The sequence below is a fragment of the Balaenoptera acutorostrata genome, chromosome 3 (genome assembly GCF_949987535.1).
Source record: "Balaenoptera acutorostrata chromosome 3, mBalAcu1.1, whole genome shotgun sequence".
NCBI classification, from domain to species: domain Eukaryota; kingdom Metazoa; phylum Chordata; class Mammalia; order Artiodactyla; family Balaenopteridae; genus Balaenoptera; species Balaenoptera acutorostrata.
This window is the reverse complement of record NC_080066.1, coordinates 72,097,225-72,115,096: the sequence shown is the minus strand read 5'-3', so window position 1 is coordinate 72,115,096 and position 17,872 is coordinate 72,097,225. Positions and strand designations below refer to the sequence as shown.

Here is a 17,872-nt window from a genome sequence, read left to right as displayed (position 1 = left end):
ATTAGATTGTCTTGGATGAAATACACTTTTTATTGCATGGTTGAGCTTTAAAAAAATAAGAAAATTTTCCATGAACATGCAGGCAAATTCTTATCTTACTACATAGGTTGAAAATTGTCATATAAATGTTTAAAAGAATCAAAAGTAAACTCAGGAATTGTTTTTAAAATGAGCAAGCAATTGGAGGCTATCAAAAGTGACCAGAAGGGGGAGTTCCCTGGTGGACCAGTGGTAAAGAATCCGCCTTCCAATGCAGGGGATACGGGTTCAATCCCTGGTCGGGAAACTAGGATCCCACATGCTGCAGGGCAGCTAGGCCTGCGCGCCACAACTACTGAGCTCATGCGCCTCAACTAGAGAGCCTGCATGCCTCAAACTACAGAGCCCACCTGCCCTGGAGCCTGCACGTCACAAGTAGAGAAGAGAAAAACTGCACGCTACAACTAGAGAGAAGCCCAGGCGTCACAACGAAAGATCCCGAGTGCCTCAACGAAGATCCCGAGTGACGTAACTAAGACCCGATGCAGCCAAAAATAAATATAAATAAATAATAAATAAATCTTAAAAAGAAAAAAAAAGTGACCAGAGGGGACTTCCCAGGCAGTCCAGTGGTTAAGACTCAGCACTTCCACTGAAGGTTCCTGGTCAGGGAACTAAGATCCCACATGCCACGCGGTGAGGCCAAAAAAAAAAAAGGGACCAAATATTTTGAAAAAGAACCCCAACAACAAAAACTTTGAGATTAAAAATATAATTGTTAAAATTATATGACTAAAATTGAATTAGTGTTTGTGTAGTGGCAAAACTGTCTTCAAGCATTAGGACAAAATTAAGACATTTTCAGATAATAAAAGATGATAGAACAAAATTGCAAGACTCACACTTCCTGGTTTCAAAACTTACTACAAAGCTACAGTAATCAAGACAGAGTGGTACTGTCATAAGAATAAATATACCGAGCAATAGAATAGAATTGAGAGTCCAGAAACAAACCCTCACTTTTACAGTCAATTGATTTTCAATGAGTGCCAAGCCCAGTCAACGAGAAAGAAGAATCTTCACCAAATAATGCTAGGTCAACTGGATATCCACATACAAATGAAGTTGGATCTCTACCTATATACATATACATAAATTTACTCAAAATGAATCAAAGACCTAAATGCAAATGCTAAAATATAAAACTCTTAGAAGAGAATCTAGGTATAAGTTCATGACCTTGGATTAGGTAACAGTTTCTTAAATATGACACCAAAAACATAAGCAACCAAAAACAAATAAATTGGACTTTATCAAAATTAAAATCTTTTGTGCTTCAAAGGACACTATCAATAAAGTGAAAATACAACCAATAGAATGGGGAAAAATATATTTGCAAATCAAGTATTGATAAGGGCCTAGTATTCAGAATATATAAAGAACTCTTACAACTCAACAGTAAAAAGATAACCCAGTTTTAAAAGGGGGTGCTATAGACTGAATGTCTGTGTCCTCCCAAAATTCATATGTTGAAACCTAATCCCCAGTGTGACTATATTAGGAGATGGAGCATTTGGGAAGTGATTAGGTCATAAGGGTAGAGCCCTCATTAATGGGATTAGTGCCTTTATAAAATAGGCCCCAGAGAGCACTCTTGCCCTTTTGAACCAGGAAGTGGACCCTCACCAGACACCAAACATATCAGCACCTTCATCTTGGACTTCCCAACCTTCAGAACTATAAGAAATACATTTCTATTGTTTATAAGCCACTCAGTCTTTGATAGTATTGTTGTAGCAGCTCAAATAGATAAGACAATGAGCAAAGAATTTGAATAGACATTTCTCCAGAGAAGATACACAAATGAGTATGTAAGTATATAAAATAAATAATAAGTAAAAAGAAATAAGTATGTAAAAAGATGCTCAACATAACTAGCCATTAGGAAAATGCAAATCAAAACCACAATGAGATACCACTTCACACTCACTAGATGGCTATAAATCAAAAAAAGCAGAAAAAACCCAAGTGGCGGCAAGGATGTAGAGAAATTAGAACCCTCATACAGTGCTGGTGGGAATGTAAAATGATGCAGCTGCTGTGGAAAACAATTTGGCAGTTCCTCAAAAGTTAAACACAGAAATACTACATGAGGACTTCCCTGGTGGTGCAGTGGTGAAGAATCCGCCTGCCAATGCCAGGGACATGGGTTCGAGCCCTGGTCTGGGAAGGTCCCACATGCTGTGGAGCAACTAAGCCCATGCGCCACAACTACTGAGCCTGCACTCTAGAGCCCACGAGCCACAACTACTGAGCCTGCGTGCCACAACTACTGAAGCCCGCGTGCCTAGAGCCGGGCTCCACAATAAGAGAAGCCACTGCAATGAGAAGCCCACGCACCACAACAAAGAACAGGCCCCACTAGCCACAACTAGAGAAAGCCTGTGCGCAGCAACGAAGACCCAACGCAGCCAATAAATAAATAAATAAATTTATGAAAAAAAGAAAAAACAGAAATACTACATGACTCAGAACTTCTACTCCTGGGTATATACCTAAGAGAATTGAAAAGATATTTTCATACAAAAACTTGTACAGGAGTGTTCATAGCAACATTATTCAAAATAGGCAAAAAATGGACACAGCCCAAATATTAATCAACTGATTAATAGGTAAATGGTGGTATATCCATACAATGAAATACTATTCAGTCATAAAAAGTAATGGCATATTGATACATGCTACAATATGGATGAACCTTGAAAACATGCTAAGTGAAAGAGACAAGTGCATATTGCTGGACTGCATTTGTATGAAATGTCCAGAATAGGCTAATCCATAAAGACAAAGTAGTTGCCAGGGCCTTGGGGGACGAGGGTCAGGGAGTGACTACTAATGAGTATGGGGTTTCTCTCTGGGATGAAAATGTTCTGGAATTAGAAAGTGATGGTGTGAATATACTAAAATATACTAAAAGCCATTAAATTGTACACTTTAAAAAATTGTGAATTTTACGGTATGTAAATTAAATTTCAATTTAAAAAACCTGATAGTTCTACCAACAACAGATCTTCACTAAAATAATTTCTAAAAGATATTCTTCAGGAAGAAGAAAATGACTTTAAAAGCAAGATCTGAGGTGGTAAACATGCAAATAAATTTAAACAAACATTGTATAAAATGATAAATTTTTTTTATAAAATAAATATTTTGAAGGGCAAATAAAAAGGAATTAAAATATTGTTTGAGGGGCAAAGATACTGTTTAACTTTGATTTTGTTAAAATCAATATGTATAATAAAAATCAGGACTTCCCTGTTGGCGTAGTGGTTAAGAATCCGTCTGCCAATGCAGGGGACACGGGTTTAAGCCCTGGTCCGGGAAGATCCCACATGCCGTGGAGCAACTAAGCCCGTGAGCCACAACTACTGAGCCCACGTACCACAACTACTGAGCCCACGTGCCACAACTACTGAAGCCTGCATGCCTAGAGTCCGTGCTCTGCAACAAGAGAAGCCACTGCAATGAGAAGCCTGTGCACCACAACAAAGACCCAACACAGCCAAAAATAAATAAATAAATAAATAAATGTATTTAAAAAAGAGAAAACACTAAAAGAATAGAAAAGGTATAAAACTTCTAAGTCAATATGAGGGAAAAAATGGAATAAGAAAAATATTACTCAATCCAAAAGCTGACAATAAAAGTGATTTAAAAAAAAAATCCACCAGGTAAGATGGTAAAAAGAAGTCCAAATATAACTGTAATCACCATATGTACTTATTAGACTTGCAGTTAAAAGACATTGTTAGATTGAATAAAATAAACTAAAATCCAGCTATAATGCTGTTTACAAGAAACACATCTTTAAACAAGACACATAAGCTTAAAAGTAAAAAGATAGAAAGGACATACTGAGCAAATACTAACCAAAAAGGGAGTTGGGAGCTATATTATTAGACAAAATAAACTTTAAGACAAAAAAAGCGTTACAGGAACAAAGAACCTAACTACATATTGATAAAAGATTCAACTCACAAGCAGGCATGAAAATTCAATACATAATAGGCATCTATTAACATAGCCTCAAAATATGTAAAGCCAAAATTGAAGAACACAGGGAGAAATTGACAAGCACATCATTTAGTGGATGATTTCAACACACTCCTCATTTATGGAACTAAACAATTAAAAAGTATAAGTCAATGGTCCTGTATGGAGACCTGCACCCAATGATTAGAGAATATATTTTTTTTAAAAATTGCACATAGAAACTACAAAAACTGACCAAGTACTAGGTCACGAAGTAATACACAACAGATTTCAAAGAATTGGTACCACACAGATCTCATTCGATGTATTTAAAGTCCCCTGATGTTTGGAAATGGAAAACTCTAAACTCCCAGTAAACCCACTGTTGGACTGCACCCTGCAGGCCTTGCAAGCCTTGTAGTAGCCCAGCCTCCAGACCAAAGAGCTCGGAGACAGCCAGACATTAATGGTTTATTGGACAGGGGATCTTACACGTCCAAAACAAAAGGTACGCGACTTCCCTGGTGGCGCAGAGGTTAAGAATCCGCCTGCCAATGCAGGATACACGGGTTTGATCCCTGGTCTGGGAAGATCCCACATGCCGCGGAGCAACTAAGCCCATGCGCCACAACTACTGAGCCTGCGCTCTAAAGCCCACGAGCCACAACTACTGAAGCTCACGCGCCTAGAGCCCCTGCTTGCCACATCCAGAGAAAGCCTGCGAGCAGCAACAAAGACCAAACGCAGCCAAAAATGAATAAATAAATTTATTAAAGAAACAAAACAAAAGGTGCTGGAGAGACACCCCATGGCAGACAGCAGGAAAGACATGGCAGCAACCTTCGCTACTTGGGGGAGAAGTAAGCTGCCATTTATAGGGGGAATTGAAGTCAGGTTGACTCATCAGTTACCAAGGAAACCAGCGGCTGGGGCAGGGGGCAAGCACGTAGATAGTTACTAACTAAGTCCTATAATTAAGACAATTGGATGGTCATGTGAGTGAAGCAGGGCCTGGTTGAGCAGGGGATGTACAGAAACCAAGAGAACACCCATCTTGAATGGCCTGACCGTACACCCACAGTGATCTGCTCACTGTCCCACTGAAAGTATTCACCTCTCAGGGGCGTCTCCCCAACTCTCCAAGATCCCTTTCCTCTGAGAATTGTGCCACCTCCCCAGCAACTATGACTGTATCATAGGACTGCCCTTTATACTCCATTCCCCACTATGGCCACAGTTGTTTGAACTAGAGGTACAGCCCCAATTCAAAATGAGCCAATCAGAATCTCCAAGGAACCCGGGCTTAGGTTAGGGCTCTTCATTAGCTTTAAGAGATGGCCACCTCTTCTATGAACCCTGGGGAGCAGAGAAAGCTGATCTGGAAAGAAACTAGGGGTTCCTACAGAGAGGAAAGACCACACAGTAAGAGAGACTGAAAAACAGACTGACTAGAGAGAGGGACTTAGAAAGAGAGACAGTCAGAGAGACAGGTTGACAAATAGAGAATGTAGAACAAGACTGAGTAAAATTGAGAATGATGAAATAAAATTCATATTTCATGGCAAAACAAAATTTAAGCAAATCTTTTACTCTGCCTGTTTGGGTCTCTTCCCTCCACTTTAGTGTGTATTGTACATCTGAATTAACCAGACCTCCTTACGAGATAACATTTCTTTTTTTTTTTTGCCATGCCACGTGGCATGCGGGATCTCAGTTCCCTGACCAGGTGTCGAACCCGTGCCCCCTGCAGTGGAAGCACAGAGTCCTAACCACTGGACCACCAGGGAACTGCCTAACATTCCTTCCTAATCTCATAAAAGGCCACACCCCTTAGGAAATAACCTTCCTTCTTAATCTTGTAAGGGGCCATAATGACCCATGACCCATGCTTTTTACTGTGGATCTGGATTGTGTGAACTGTCAATAATTACATCATTTGACATATAAGCCTTTGTTTCAAAAACATATAACTGTGCTTTGACCTCTAAAAGGCAGAATAGTTTCCAGAGCTTTCTGAGAGACCCTCCTGGGTTATAATCCTCAGGTTGGCTTGAATAAAATTTTTTATTTCTTTCTTAGATCGACTATTGATTAATTTTTTTCATCAGTATATGCATGGTATAGTTGGCAGGATATCAGAGATACCCCCTAGAGGACACCTGAAGTCTAAGCCAAACCGACGCTTTTAAGTGATGATCCCCAAAATTTTATTCAAGCTGTTTTCACTTAAGACTTGGGAGTCTTAAGGGGTACTGGTGCATTTCCTAGGCAGGGACCTAGGGGAATCAGGGCAGGAGGCCCAGGGAAACATAGGTGGCTGAGTTTTTATTAAATTTGGCCTAAACTGGAAAAAAAAAAAAAGTTGATACATGGTCTAAACAAAACTTTTGCTAGTGAAATGAGAGACTAAATTAATTCAGCTCTGAGAAACAAGGGACATCTGCTCCTTCCAGACACAAGGTGTTCTCAGGTGACTGAGAACCTAGTGGAAGTGTCTGAGGATCAACCCTCATGACTTGTAGCGGTCCTACAGGGGAACCCCACAACAACGATTAAGTAAATACTGCTCATCTGGGGACACACGATATAAAGACTGGTCATCTTAGACTCTGAGCATCCACAGCAGTTTTAGACTGTCAGAGGGAGAAACCGAGACATGTAAAATCGTCAAGCTACCCAAGGGTAACTCCTTGGGGAGCTAGACTCAGAAGCAGTACACCTCTGATCCACCACACTGCCCTCAGAAAGTTGTTCAGATCGTATCTCATATCTGATTTAGGCTACCAAATTGATAACGAGAAATTGTGCCTCAAAGGTGAAACAGCTCTCAGACAAGCAGCAACCTATGGGAATACCAGCTGGGATTATGCATGCTTGTAAAACAGGAGGGAAGGGGGCAGGGCACAACCTTTGAAAGAATGACGTAGCCCGAGGACATGACATAAACTGATTAGAACCAAATGGGTCCAAGATGACAAGTCAAGTTGACTTCCACTAGACCTTGAGCCTTGTTATAAGCTCATTGTAACACATCAGCAAGCTAAATGACACACCCACAGGCGCCATGACAGTTCCAAGGCCAACCATAAGAATCAAAAAGTGGGCGGTGGCCCAGTACCTGGAAATCCCCTCCCCTTCCCGAAATAGCTGGAATACTCCTCCCACTCATTAGCCTATGAAATTACCCACCCCTATAAAAACTGACAACCCCATACCCTGGGGCCGCTCTCACCTTCTGAGATGGCCCACACTCTGTCTGTGGAGTGTGTTTCTCTCTAAATAGATCTACTTCTTACCTATCCCTTGGTCTCTCACTGAATTCTTTCTGCCATGAGACATCAAGGACCTGAGCTTCATTAAGTTCTGATCACACAGGTGTGTGATATCAGTTGGAAGACCATGTGTTTTGGCTGGGTTCGAGTCCCGGCCATGTGGGTTCAAGTCCTAATCTGGGTTTAGGCTGGGTTTGAGTCCCGGCACATGGGTTCAAGTCCCAATCTGAGGTACGTGGTTTCACTTGCAAGTTCTTAATTGGGAATGTGAAATAAAAGTCGTATTTTATGTAAGACAAGAGAAATTTAAAAAAAAATCTTCTCTGCCCTTTGGCCTCCGCTCTCTCCCCACTGTGCGTTGTGTATCTGCATTATGCATCGACCAAACCTCCCCCATCAGAAGGATGCTGCTCAACCATAAATAGCAACATTCCCTTAGCATCAACAAGACACCTCCTTAAAAGATGACATTCCTTCTTGATCTTGTAAGGAGCCACGTGACCCACCATGTGACACTTAGGTCTGGATTATGTAAACTGTCAATAATACGTCATTTTGTTGCAGGAAGTGGGACCCCTTCCAGGGACCGAGAGTGGGCTCTTGTCTAACACTCAGAAATGAATTGCCCGAGGAGACATATGTGCTGACAAAGCAAGAGACTTTACTGGGAAGGGGTGCCCAGGCAGAGAGCAGCAGGGTAAGGGAACCCAGGAGAACTTCTCTGCTACATGGCTCACAGTCTCGGGTTTTATGGTAATTGGGTTAGTTTCCCGGTTGTCTCTGGCCGTTCTTTTTTTTCTTCATTTTTATTTATTTATTTGGTTGTGTTGGGTCTCCGTTGCTGCACGCGGGCTTTCTCTAGTTGCATCTAGTAGCAGGGGCTACTCATCATTGCGGTGCGCGGGCTTCTCATTGCAGTGGTTTCTCTCGTTGTGGAGCTCGGGCTTTAGTCACGCAGGCTTCAGTAGTTGTGGCACGTGGGCTCAGTAGTTGTGGCTCATGGGCTCTACAGTGCAAGCTCAGTAGTTGTGGTGCACGGGCTTAGTTGCTCTGTGACATGTGGGATCTTCCTGGACCAGGGATCGAACCCATGTCCCCTGCATTGGCAGGCAGATTCTTAACCACTGCACCACCAGGGAAGTCCCTGGCCAATCATTGACTCAGGGTCCTTCCTGGTGGTGTGCACATCACTCAGCCAAGATGGATTCCAACGAGAAAGATTCTGGGAAGTTGGTAGGACATATGGACTGGAGTCTCCTCTCTCCTTTTGACCTTTCCCGATTTCTTCCCATTTGTGGTAACTTGTTAGTTCTCCATTCCTTACCAGGACCTCCTGTTTAAGATAACTCATGCAAGTGGTTACTATGGTGCCTGGCCAGGGCAGGCAGTTTCAGTTAGTGGTTCCCCTAACAATTTGATTTCCAGCTCTCTGTCTCAAAAAATGTATATAACTGTGCCTTGACTTCTAAGGGGCAGAACAGTGCTCAGAGCTTTCTGAGATGCTCTTCCTGGGTGATAATCCTCAAATTTGGCTCAAATAAAACTTTCCATTTCTTTCTTAGATTGACCGATTAATCTTTCGTCGACAGGAACCCCATCCCGGGAATGGCCAAATTGGGGTTCCTTGGGCACTCCAAAACTGATTTTTCACACATAGTTTGAGAAAGCCACAGAAGTTCTTAACTATGTCGGTCAGTCTGCTGGGTCCCTGCCTGCAGGGTCTACTGGAAACAAGAGTGGTAAGAATTTTTCTCCTTTCTAAGATTAGATTAGCAGGAGAAAATATTTGTAGGGCTAGCCCCTCAGATCTTTTGAATTGGAAAGACTTCTAAATTGTTAAAATTTTAGAAAGCTATCATTTTAAGCTATTGTACCTATGTTAACTGGTATACAGAAGCCCCCCCAAACCTTCAAAATTCCAAAATAGCCTCATTGAAAGTTGTTGTAGGAAGCTAATGAAAGATTAATGATGTAAAAAGGTACCTAAAACAAAAAAGAAAACCTTTAAGACTCGCAACAACTGCTCTCCTCTACCCTCCTTTATTTGAGTACTCATTCTAGTAATCCCAGTAATCTGAACCTAGTAATCTGAATTGCCTTTCCATTCTGAAGAGACTGTTAAATGCTTACCTTTAGAAATGGTACCATCTGAAGCTGTAAGTGAGCCTCTTCATATCAAAGGTCAAACTGAGAGTCATAGTTATAGAATTTCTTAAACCCAGGGAGGATCCTCAAAAGGTTTTGTAAATGGATTACCAAGATGAGAGGTCATCTATCAGAGCCTGATAAGATTTTTTTTTTTTTCTTCTCTCTTAAGCTAAGTTAGGGAAAGAAAAGCATTCCAACATAGGTGGATGGGTATGCCAGTCCTTTGATATCACTGAGGTGGCCATCCAATTCTTTGAGGAAGTAAAAACAGCTGTCCTTGTTTTACAGACCTAGTCTTTACAGGACTGGTGGTGTGGCTCCGGAAACAATCCAAAGCCCATCAATCCTTTTACCACTCCCCAAATCTCCCCTATTTATCTTAAAAGTTTTGTAAGTATCAGAAACAAATTCTGGGAGTTCCCTGGTGGTCTAGTGGTTAGGATTCAGTGCTTTTACTGCTGTGGACTGGGTTCAATCCCTGGTCAGGGAACTGAGATTTCACAAACCACAGCACGGCCAAAAAAATTTTTTTTAATAAATAAATAAATTTATTTATTTATTTATTTATTTATTTTTGGCTGCATTGGGTCTTGGTTGCTGCACACAGGTTTTCTCTAGTTGCAGCGAGCGGGGGCTACTCTTTGTTGTAGTGCACAAGCTTCTCATTGCGGTGGCTTCTCTTATTGCAGAGCATGGGCTCTAGGCGCGCGGGCTTCAGTACTTGTGGCACACGGGCTCAGTAGTCGTGGCTCGTGGGCTCTAGAGCGCAGGCTCAGCAGTTGTGGTGCATGGGCTTAGCTGCTCCTCGGCATGTGGGAATCTTTCTGGACCAGGGCTCGAACCCCTGTCCCCTGCATTGGCAGGCGGATTCTTACCCACTGCACCACCAGGGAAGTCCCTCAGATTAAGCTTTTAAAAGGCCTCTCAAGGGCAGGAAAGCCACGCCAAGGGCTTGTCACAGATTCCGCCTGTGATATCTATAGATTTGGGTGAATTCCTCCCATTTCCCCCCAAGTACCTTGAGACTCCTGTACCTGATAGCAGGTAGCCGTCCTTACTTGCCTGATAAAGTTGCTGGGAAACTAAGAGATTCCAATTTCTGGAGGGATCAGCTAGAGAGAAAAGACATGTTTCAGTTCTATTTACAAAGGTATAATTTACCAAATTGCCATAAGTCATAATCAGCTTGAGAGTGATGGCCTAGATTCTGATGGCTTTGCAGTTCCCAGTTCTGGTCCTTCCTGATGTCTGCTGGCACCCCTGTTACTTATAACCAAAAGTATTCCAGTGTGCGGTCCCATCTTTACTCCTTGGCTCTAGCTGATCCCTTTGCCTGGAACTCCACCTATCCTGCACGGCTTCCAACTTGGCTTGTCTAAGTTCTCTCAATCTTTCAAGATTGAGAGAGCTTGGTGACATTTTTCTCTACCAACTCAGCTACTGGAAATCTCCAAACTGTAGAGAGCATTCTGCCTGGAACGTCCTTGGTTGGAAACAGAAGCAGCCTGATTGGCCCCTCTGTCTTCCTGCCTGTGCCCTTCCTCCCCGCCATCTGGTGTCTGTCTTCTTACAGTTCACTCTCAGTAACTGAGTTATCAGCCAGTGCACAGCAGTCTGAGACAAAAACCCGGGGCTTTTTTGAACTGAACGTTTTGTCCATCCAGTCTGCAGAGTCTCCACAGGGAAAGGGAACACCCAGTGAATCATCAGCTGTTTGTTAAAGCAAAAGCATCTTGGGAACTGTGCTCTTAGCCTCACTGAAAATCACAGAAAGGACTTTAGAGGTGGTTTAGATTCAATCTAGATAAATCCTTCATTTAAATTTTTTGCTATTTATTTACTGATAATTTAGATATAATTTACACATAACATTGTATTAGTTTTAGGTGTACAACCAACCCCTTCATTTATTTATTTGTTTGTTTATTCATTTATTTAGGCTGCGCCGCACAGCCTTCGGGATCTTAATCTTAATCAGGGATCGAACCCGAGCCCCCTGCAGTGGAAGTGCAGAGTCTTAACCACTGGACCGCCAGGGAAGTTCCCCAACCCCTTCATTTATAGGTGAGGAAAATGACAACCAAAGTCAGACAGCTAGCAGGGAGCACAACTGTCTTTGGAAGCAAGATGCTTAGAAAGTAGGTGTCATGAGCTCAACTCAATAGTGTTTCCTGTCTGAAAGAGAGGTATCTGCCATCCCTTCCCAGCCTCCACCTCCTGGTTTTGCACAAGCTTGTGCCCCTTGCTCCTGACAGCCACACCTTCAGCAAACCAGCTCCTAGCTATCATTCAGACCTCAAATTAAATGTCACCTCCTCTAAGAAGCCTCCTCTGACCGCCGTCCCCTCCAAATCTGGTGCCACTATGTGTAGTATATTTTATATACTCATGAAGGCCTGTCTACTTACACACATGGGTTTGCATAGAATAGGCACTCAATAAATGTTTGATGAGTGAAGAAAGAAAAATGAAGTACCAGCTACTGCTTGCTGGAATCTATTTATTCAGGCCCTCAGTGGAGAACAGAAAGGGAAGGCCATAGGTTGGGAGCCCAGTCAGCCCACCTTTCCCAGTGGCCTCTTGGCGAGTTTGAAGGGAACTGGATGGTCAGGTTGAAGCAGCACATACTCACTCCTGAAGCAGCGAGGCATCTGTGCTGTGGATAGCTGACCACAGAGCCCTTGGCAGGGGCAGTCGAGCTTCCCAACCCCCAACCCATGCAGTCAGTGGGAGCCACTCCCTGGGAAGCATAGTCTGGAAGTAGGTCAAGGAGCAATCAAAGGCCACTAGGCCCCAGCCCTACATACACCCACTTTCTCAGAGGTCATGGGGATGGGGTGCTTAGCCAGAGAAGTTTCTAATTGATTATGAACCAAACCCCTGGGAGCTGGGCAGATGCTGATGCAAGAGTACAAATCCAGGCCAGACCAGAGGTGGCCAGAAGGAACTGCACCGGGCCAGCCAGGGGATCAAGGAGAGCTTTTTGTCCTGATTGTAAATGATGCCCTCTCCTCCCCCAATCCCCTTGGCCTCTTTCCTAGTAGATTCTGGAGAGGTTGGGAAAGAGGCAATCAGTGCATCTTACTCAACCCTACATCCCTGGCTATTGATGCCTCCCAGATCACTTTGGTACCATCCAGTGGCCTCTGATTTACTGTTTTAAACCAAACACCTTTTCCAAAAACAAAAAACCCTGTCCTTTTGGATCAGTCATCCAGTCATTCTACTCAAGGGACAGAGTTCGTTACCTGGCAGAGGCTGTTACACACAGAGGCTGGTGTCTGGAAAAGCTGGGCATCTTTAGAAGAGCTTGGAATAAAAAAAGAAAAAGCCCATCACTTCTGAGTGAGGTCAGCCAGCCCAGCTGGAGAAGGCAGCAGGCTGTGGGGGAATGCCAAAGGACCACTGGGCCAGCTTGCCAGACCCTGGGCCAAGCCATTGTATAAGCTCCCCATTACTGGAATGAAAGAAAGGAAAAAAAAATCAGGACATGTTTTCAGCTTTGCTCAGGGGCTCAGAACATCTGGGAGGGGCTCACAACTCCAGGAATCTCTGTTCTTCTCTGCAAATGGAAAACATGATCTATGAGAACAAACTTGACCAGTAGAATATGTGCCTAGTCATCCAGCCCTGTAACTTAGGGTTAGGTGGCACTGTGCCTCATGCCACCTGGTGACCACTTTCCAGAGACCTCTCTGTCCCTCTGAGCAGTTGGCTCAGTTTAATGGTTTAAAGACAGGTCTGTGACTTCAAAATCAAGTACAAAATGTGCATTTATTGACATCTGTTCTGGGCCACACTGGGCTTCTAGAAAGAACAAAAGCAAATATAAAGGGAAACACGCTAATATAATTAGCAACCTAGGGCAGTTGTGGATACCAGATGTTTTTTCCAGACTTGGTAGAGGAACTATGATTACCCTATACTCAACAGTGTAACACTGAACGTGCACTAGAGTTCCAGATTCAGCAAAGAAATAAATGTTATTTACAATTCAAGTAAAAATATTTTACCACCTTTTATATGTATGAACTGTGATGGAGGCCTTGCTTACATCCTGTGGAGCAAGGCCAAGAAATATGTTTCATATTGGTTATTTGATCTTCAACATCAGATTATCATTATTGTAGAGGTGGGCAAAACCATGCAAAAAAGAAAATGAAGGACATTTCCATGTATGGCACTAAATGAAGAATGCTCAAAGCCACAGAGTTTGCCCGTGGCCAATTTCCTGTGTTTCTTGTAAAGAACAGGGCAAAGAGGCTTCATTTTGACATTCTGGGGGCTCCATGCCAATCAGTATCACGGGACAAAGACAGTAAGTAAGGGAATGAAGAAACAAACGAGCAAGTTGCACCAGAACAGATGGGCTTAAATTAACCGAGTGACAGTTTGGGCATCAGTCTCACAATGGCTGTGGGGAGAAGGGAAGTACCACAAGCCTTAGTTGCTCAGAGGCTGCTGAGCAACCCCAGAAACCCTCAGAGAGGCCACCCCTCTGCGCCAGCGCTGGCCACCCTGACTTGCCCGCTGCCTCCTTGAGGGCGCTCTTCCCCTGACACTGCTTGCGGGGGAGGGCCAGGCTGGGATGCTTTGGAGGTACTGGAAGGCACTCTGACGGCCCACCTGCCTCTCTATGCAGTTAAAGGTCAGGGCCACTCCCACATGGCTCTTCATGACTCTGGAGGAGCCATCAGATGTGCCATCAAAGCACCGGCCAAGTGCGATCTCCTTGGCCGTGCGAGGGTCCTGGTCAGTGACAGTGTAGATGCCATAGTTGTGGCCCAGTGGGTCCAAAGGCGCCAGCATGGTGTACTCACTGGTGTCGTTGTTGACCGGCAGTGGTAGGTGGTTGACCAGGTACTCATGCAGCATGGAGTTTACGCTGACTCGATGGCAGCTGCCCTGGGGGATAACCTTCACCAGCGTGCGGTCTACACGGTCCTGGTCATAGAGCATCCCACTGCACTTGAACTCCAAACAGGCAGCTGAGACATTGGGCTGGTCCCTGTCCCGCGTGCTCTTCACATCCCGGATTCCGTACAGCTTTCCTACTGTCTGCCGGTGGGTGCCCCCCATGTTACGGGATCGCACGTTCACCTCCAGTGGCCCCATGATCTTCACCTTGATATAGCAGGCCCTGAACTCCATTGGCTTGGGCCACCATGCCAGGTAGTCTTCAGTCCAGCTCATGGGGTCATCCTCGTTGAAAGGGACCGTGTTGTAGTCATATCGATCCCCCTCAATCTGGTAGAACCGGAAGTGGGGCGCACTGGGAGGTACTTCCTCGCATGCCTGGAGGTTCTCAAATGCATAGATGGGTCCATTGCTCTCCTCAGCTGAGTTGGGCCTTGGCTTGGCCATGCTGATCTGGAAAGCTGTCTTCTTGACCTGTGGGTCCTCATGGTCTGTCCGGCGGTACTTGAGCTTGTTGAGGTAGGGCTGAGGGACACCAATTGCATTTGGGTTGAATTTAGGAGAAGACTCCACTGCTTCCAGTTCTTCCCCAGCCAGGCTGGCTAAGACGTAGGCAGAGTAAGCATCAGGGGACTGGTCATCGCAGAAGGCAGGCAGACAGGCCCCATTGGGGCCAGTGATGACACTGTCAAAGCGGCCCCAGGCCCTGGGGTTGGAGGAGAAGCCAGTCCTGGGCTCCAGGTTGATCACAGAGACCACGACACCCTGCATCTGCTCACTGGGCAAGAACCTCTGACTTCGGTAGGCCCTCACCTTGATGAAGCACCTCCTGCTTTCAGGGACATCCAGGTTAAATAGCCTCCTCTCACGGATCTCCATGTTGCCCACCAGGAAGGTCCTGTCCTCCCTTCTGTTCCGCCTTTGGCTTTCAAATTTGAAGTCACCTTCCTCCTCCCACAGCCCTGTGCCTGGGTTGAGTGACCAGAGTTTCATCATGGGCAAGTGCTCTGGCATCTTGACCTGGGTTGAGTCGAGGTGGACCTTCACCTTGCCAACATTAAGTGACTCTGAGGTGGCCTCATCTGTGAAGTCCACAGAGAACATGCCGTATGTCCGAAGGGGGAAGATGTCTCCTTCATCATTGATGAAGTTCAGGTCACTCTGGGCAGCAGTAGCTGTGGAAATATTCCGGGGGTCCAGGAAGGTCACACTGGCCTTTACTTTTCCTGTGTAGGGCTCCCCGTTCTGCCGGTAGAAACTCTTGGATGGGATCTCCAGCTCAGCCACAGGATCTTCACCAGCCATATCCCCCAAGGGGATAATGTTGGTCTCCATGGCCTCCAAGGTGATGGGCTCTTTCCACCGAAGCATCTTGATCTCATGGAACACCGCACTCCCCTTCTTATTGAAGGGCAGCACTTTGGTGGTGTTGACAAACTTCTGCAGCCTGTCCACAAATGTGAGCACCAGCCTCTCAGTGTCCTGAGGGACGTGGAGGGTGAACGTGCCCTTGTAGCCAGTCATGCTCACACGCCTGTTCCCCATGTACACGTGGCCAAAGCGCATGGGTTCCCCATTGTCAGAGGCGCTGACGCGTCCCCGCACGATACTCTGGGTCTCCGTACACCGTTGGCAGCTGCACTCCGTGGCCACCTTCGTGGGCAGCGTGTAACCACTGCACTGGATCTCCCTCTCCTCTGTTTTGGAGATCCCACAGCAGTTATCCACAGCATCCTGGCACCTGATCCCATTATCCTGCTGCCCTGCACAGGTCTTGACAGGACAATGACCCACATCATAGTAGAAGGAGTTGGTGGCATTCTGGAAACAATCATGGGGCAGCTGGATAAGGTAGCTCTCGGGGGTTGGGTTGCAAGGAGTCTCATCGGGGGCTATGGAGGGAAATAGTTTGGATATTAAATGCAAGTTCTTTTCCTACATAAAGGGAACCTCAACCTCCCCTCTCTGCCATACTTTAGGGTTTTCAAAGTACTTGTGTGATCCCAACTCTCACAGAACTCCTCTGAGGGAGATAGAACAGCTATTACTAATTCCATTTCACACACAGGGAACAGAGTTTGCTGCTGAGACCACTAGAGTAATCGTCCTAATTGGAGGGGTCTTGAAAATTCGTGAGGGTGTTTTGAGTTACCACCAAAATTGGCAGTGCTACTGACTTATAGTGGGCAGGGGGCCTTGCAGCTCTGTTTTCTGCAGTGCCTGACACTGTCTCTCATAAAGAATTCTTCTGCATCCTGTTTGACTTTCATGTATTCTATAGACATTCATGTAGGTGGAAAACTTGTTTAAAATTATCGGAGCCTGGTATTTTCTACATGGCTTTACCATACATTGAATTTTTCAAGAATGCAACTACCATATAAATCAAGCTAAGATTGTACTTTGTTTAGCTTGGAAAAATACCAAGAATTGCTTCTTGTCTCAGAAAAATCATGTACCTACAACAATTGCCCAAGGAATGTGAAATGATGCCCCTGTATCCATCAGCATTTGTAGCTGTCACATTCATGGTGACTGGATTCAAGTGCAAGTGTCTGACCTCTTGGTTGATGTTCTTGTGTCATTATGCCAAAGCACTTACATATTGAAATACATACTATTTTGTATTAAAATTATTTTCTTTGTATTTCCCTTTTATGTTATTAGGGCCATGTGCATATATATTTGGAAATTATATGTAGTTATTATCTGTAAATTTAACTTTAGAATAGTAAAAAAATCCTTAATTGAAAATATTAAAAATTTAAAGTATTAAGAATAACTGAAAAAAAAAAAAGAAAGAAAGAATAACTGTGACAAGCAGGGAGCATTGGTATAATGAGCTGGGAACCACTGCTGACAGTTTTCCACATCTCCTCTGCCAAGGTTCAAGTGCCCTGTGTCCTGCCTGTCCTGAGGTGTGTTACTCAACTTTCTTGGTCTCTGAAATATTTCAAAATCCTTCCAACAAAATTTCTTCTGCCTTTTGTTTGGTTTTGTTTAGGACAATAACTAAGATATCCTCCTTCTCCTTCACTTTCCAAGTACAGTTTACTGATTGGTCTTGGCCTCCAGTCTCTCCTCCTCCAGCTCACTTCTAGAAACCAGCTTTAATCAGGTCCCCCTTTCTTGTAAAGCCCCCTCAGTTTCCCACTTCTATACCTTGCTCATGCTGGCCCCTTGATCTGGAATGCTCCCATCTCCATACACACAGACCCTGGCCATTGTTTAAGACCAGGGATTCACAGCATTGGCTGCAAATTAGAATTACCTGGGGGAGATTTTAACCTGTGCATGACCAGGCCACATCCCAAACCAATGAAATCAGGCTCTCTGGAGGTAAGACCCAGGCGTCAGTATTTTTAAAAACTCAACAGATGATTCCAATGGGCGGCCAAGGCAGAGAACCACTACTTAAGCCTCAAGCAACCAGCCATAGTCACTCCCACCTGGAAGGTCTCTGTCTCTCATCTATAGAGTCCACAACTCCTTATCTCCTGTTTTAACTACATTTTTTCCATCTT

The 17,872-nt window shown here is 44.4% G+C and overlaps 1 protein-coding gene across 5 annotated transcripts in view; it reads right to left on the bottom strand.

The window, feature by feature from the left end:
• Positions 1–13,186: 13,186 nt before the first annotated feature.
• CILP (cartilage intermediate layer protein) overlaps positions 13,187–17,872 on the bottom strand; it is a 33,887-nt gene continuing 29,201 nt past the window's right edge. For all 5 annotated transcript variants that reach the window (XM_007166016.3, XM_007166019.3, XM_007166020.3 and 2 more), the window contains one exon: positions 13,187–16,240. In XM_007166016.3, the coding sequence (XP_007166078.2) occupies positions 13,875–16,240 (2,366 nt within the window). In that variant the 3' untranslated portion in view covers positions 13,187–13,874. The remainder of the gene's footprint in view (positions 16,241–17,872) is intronic.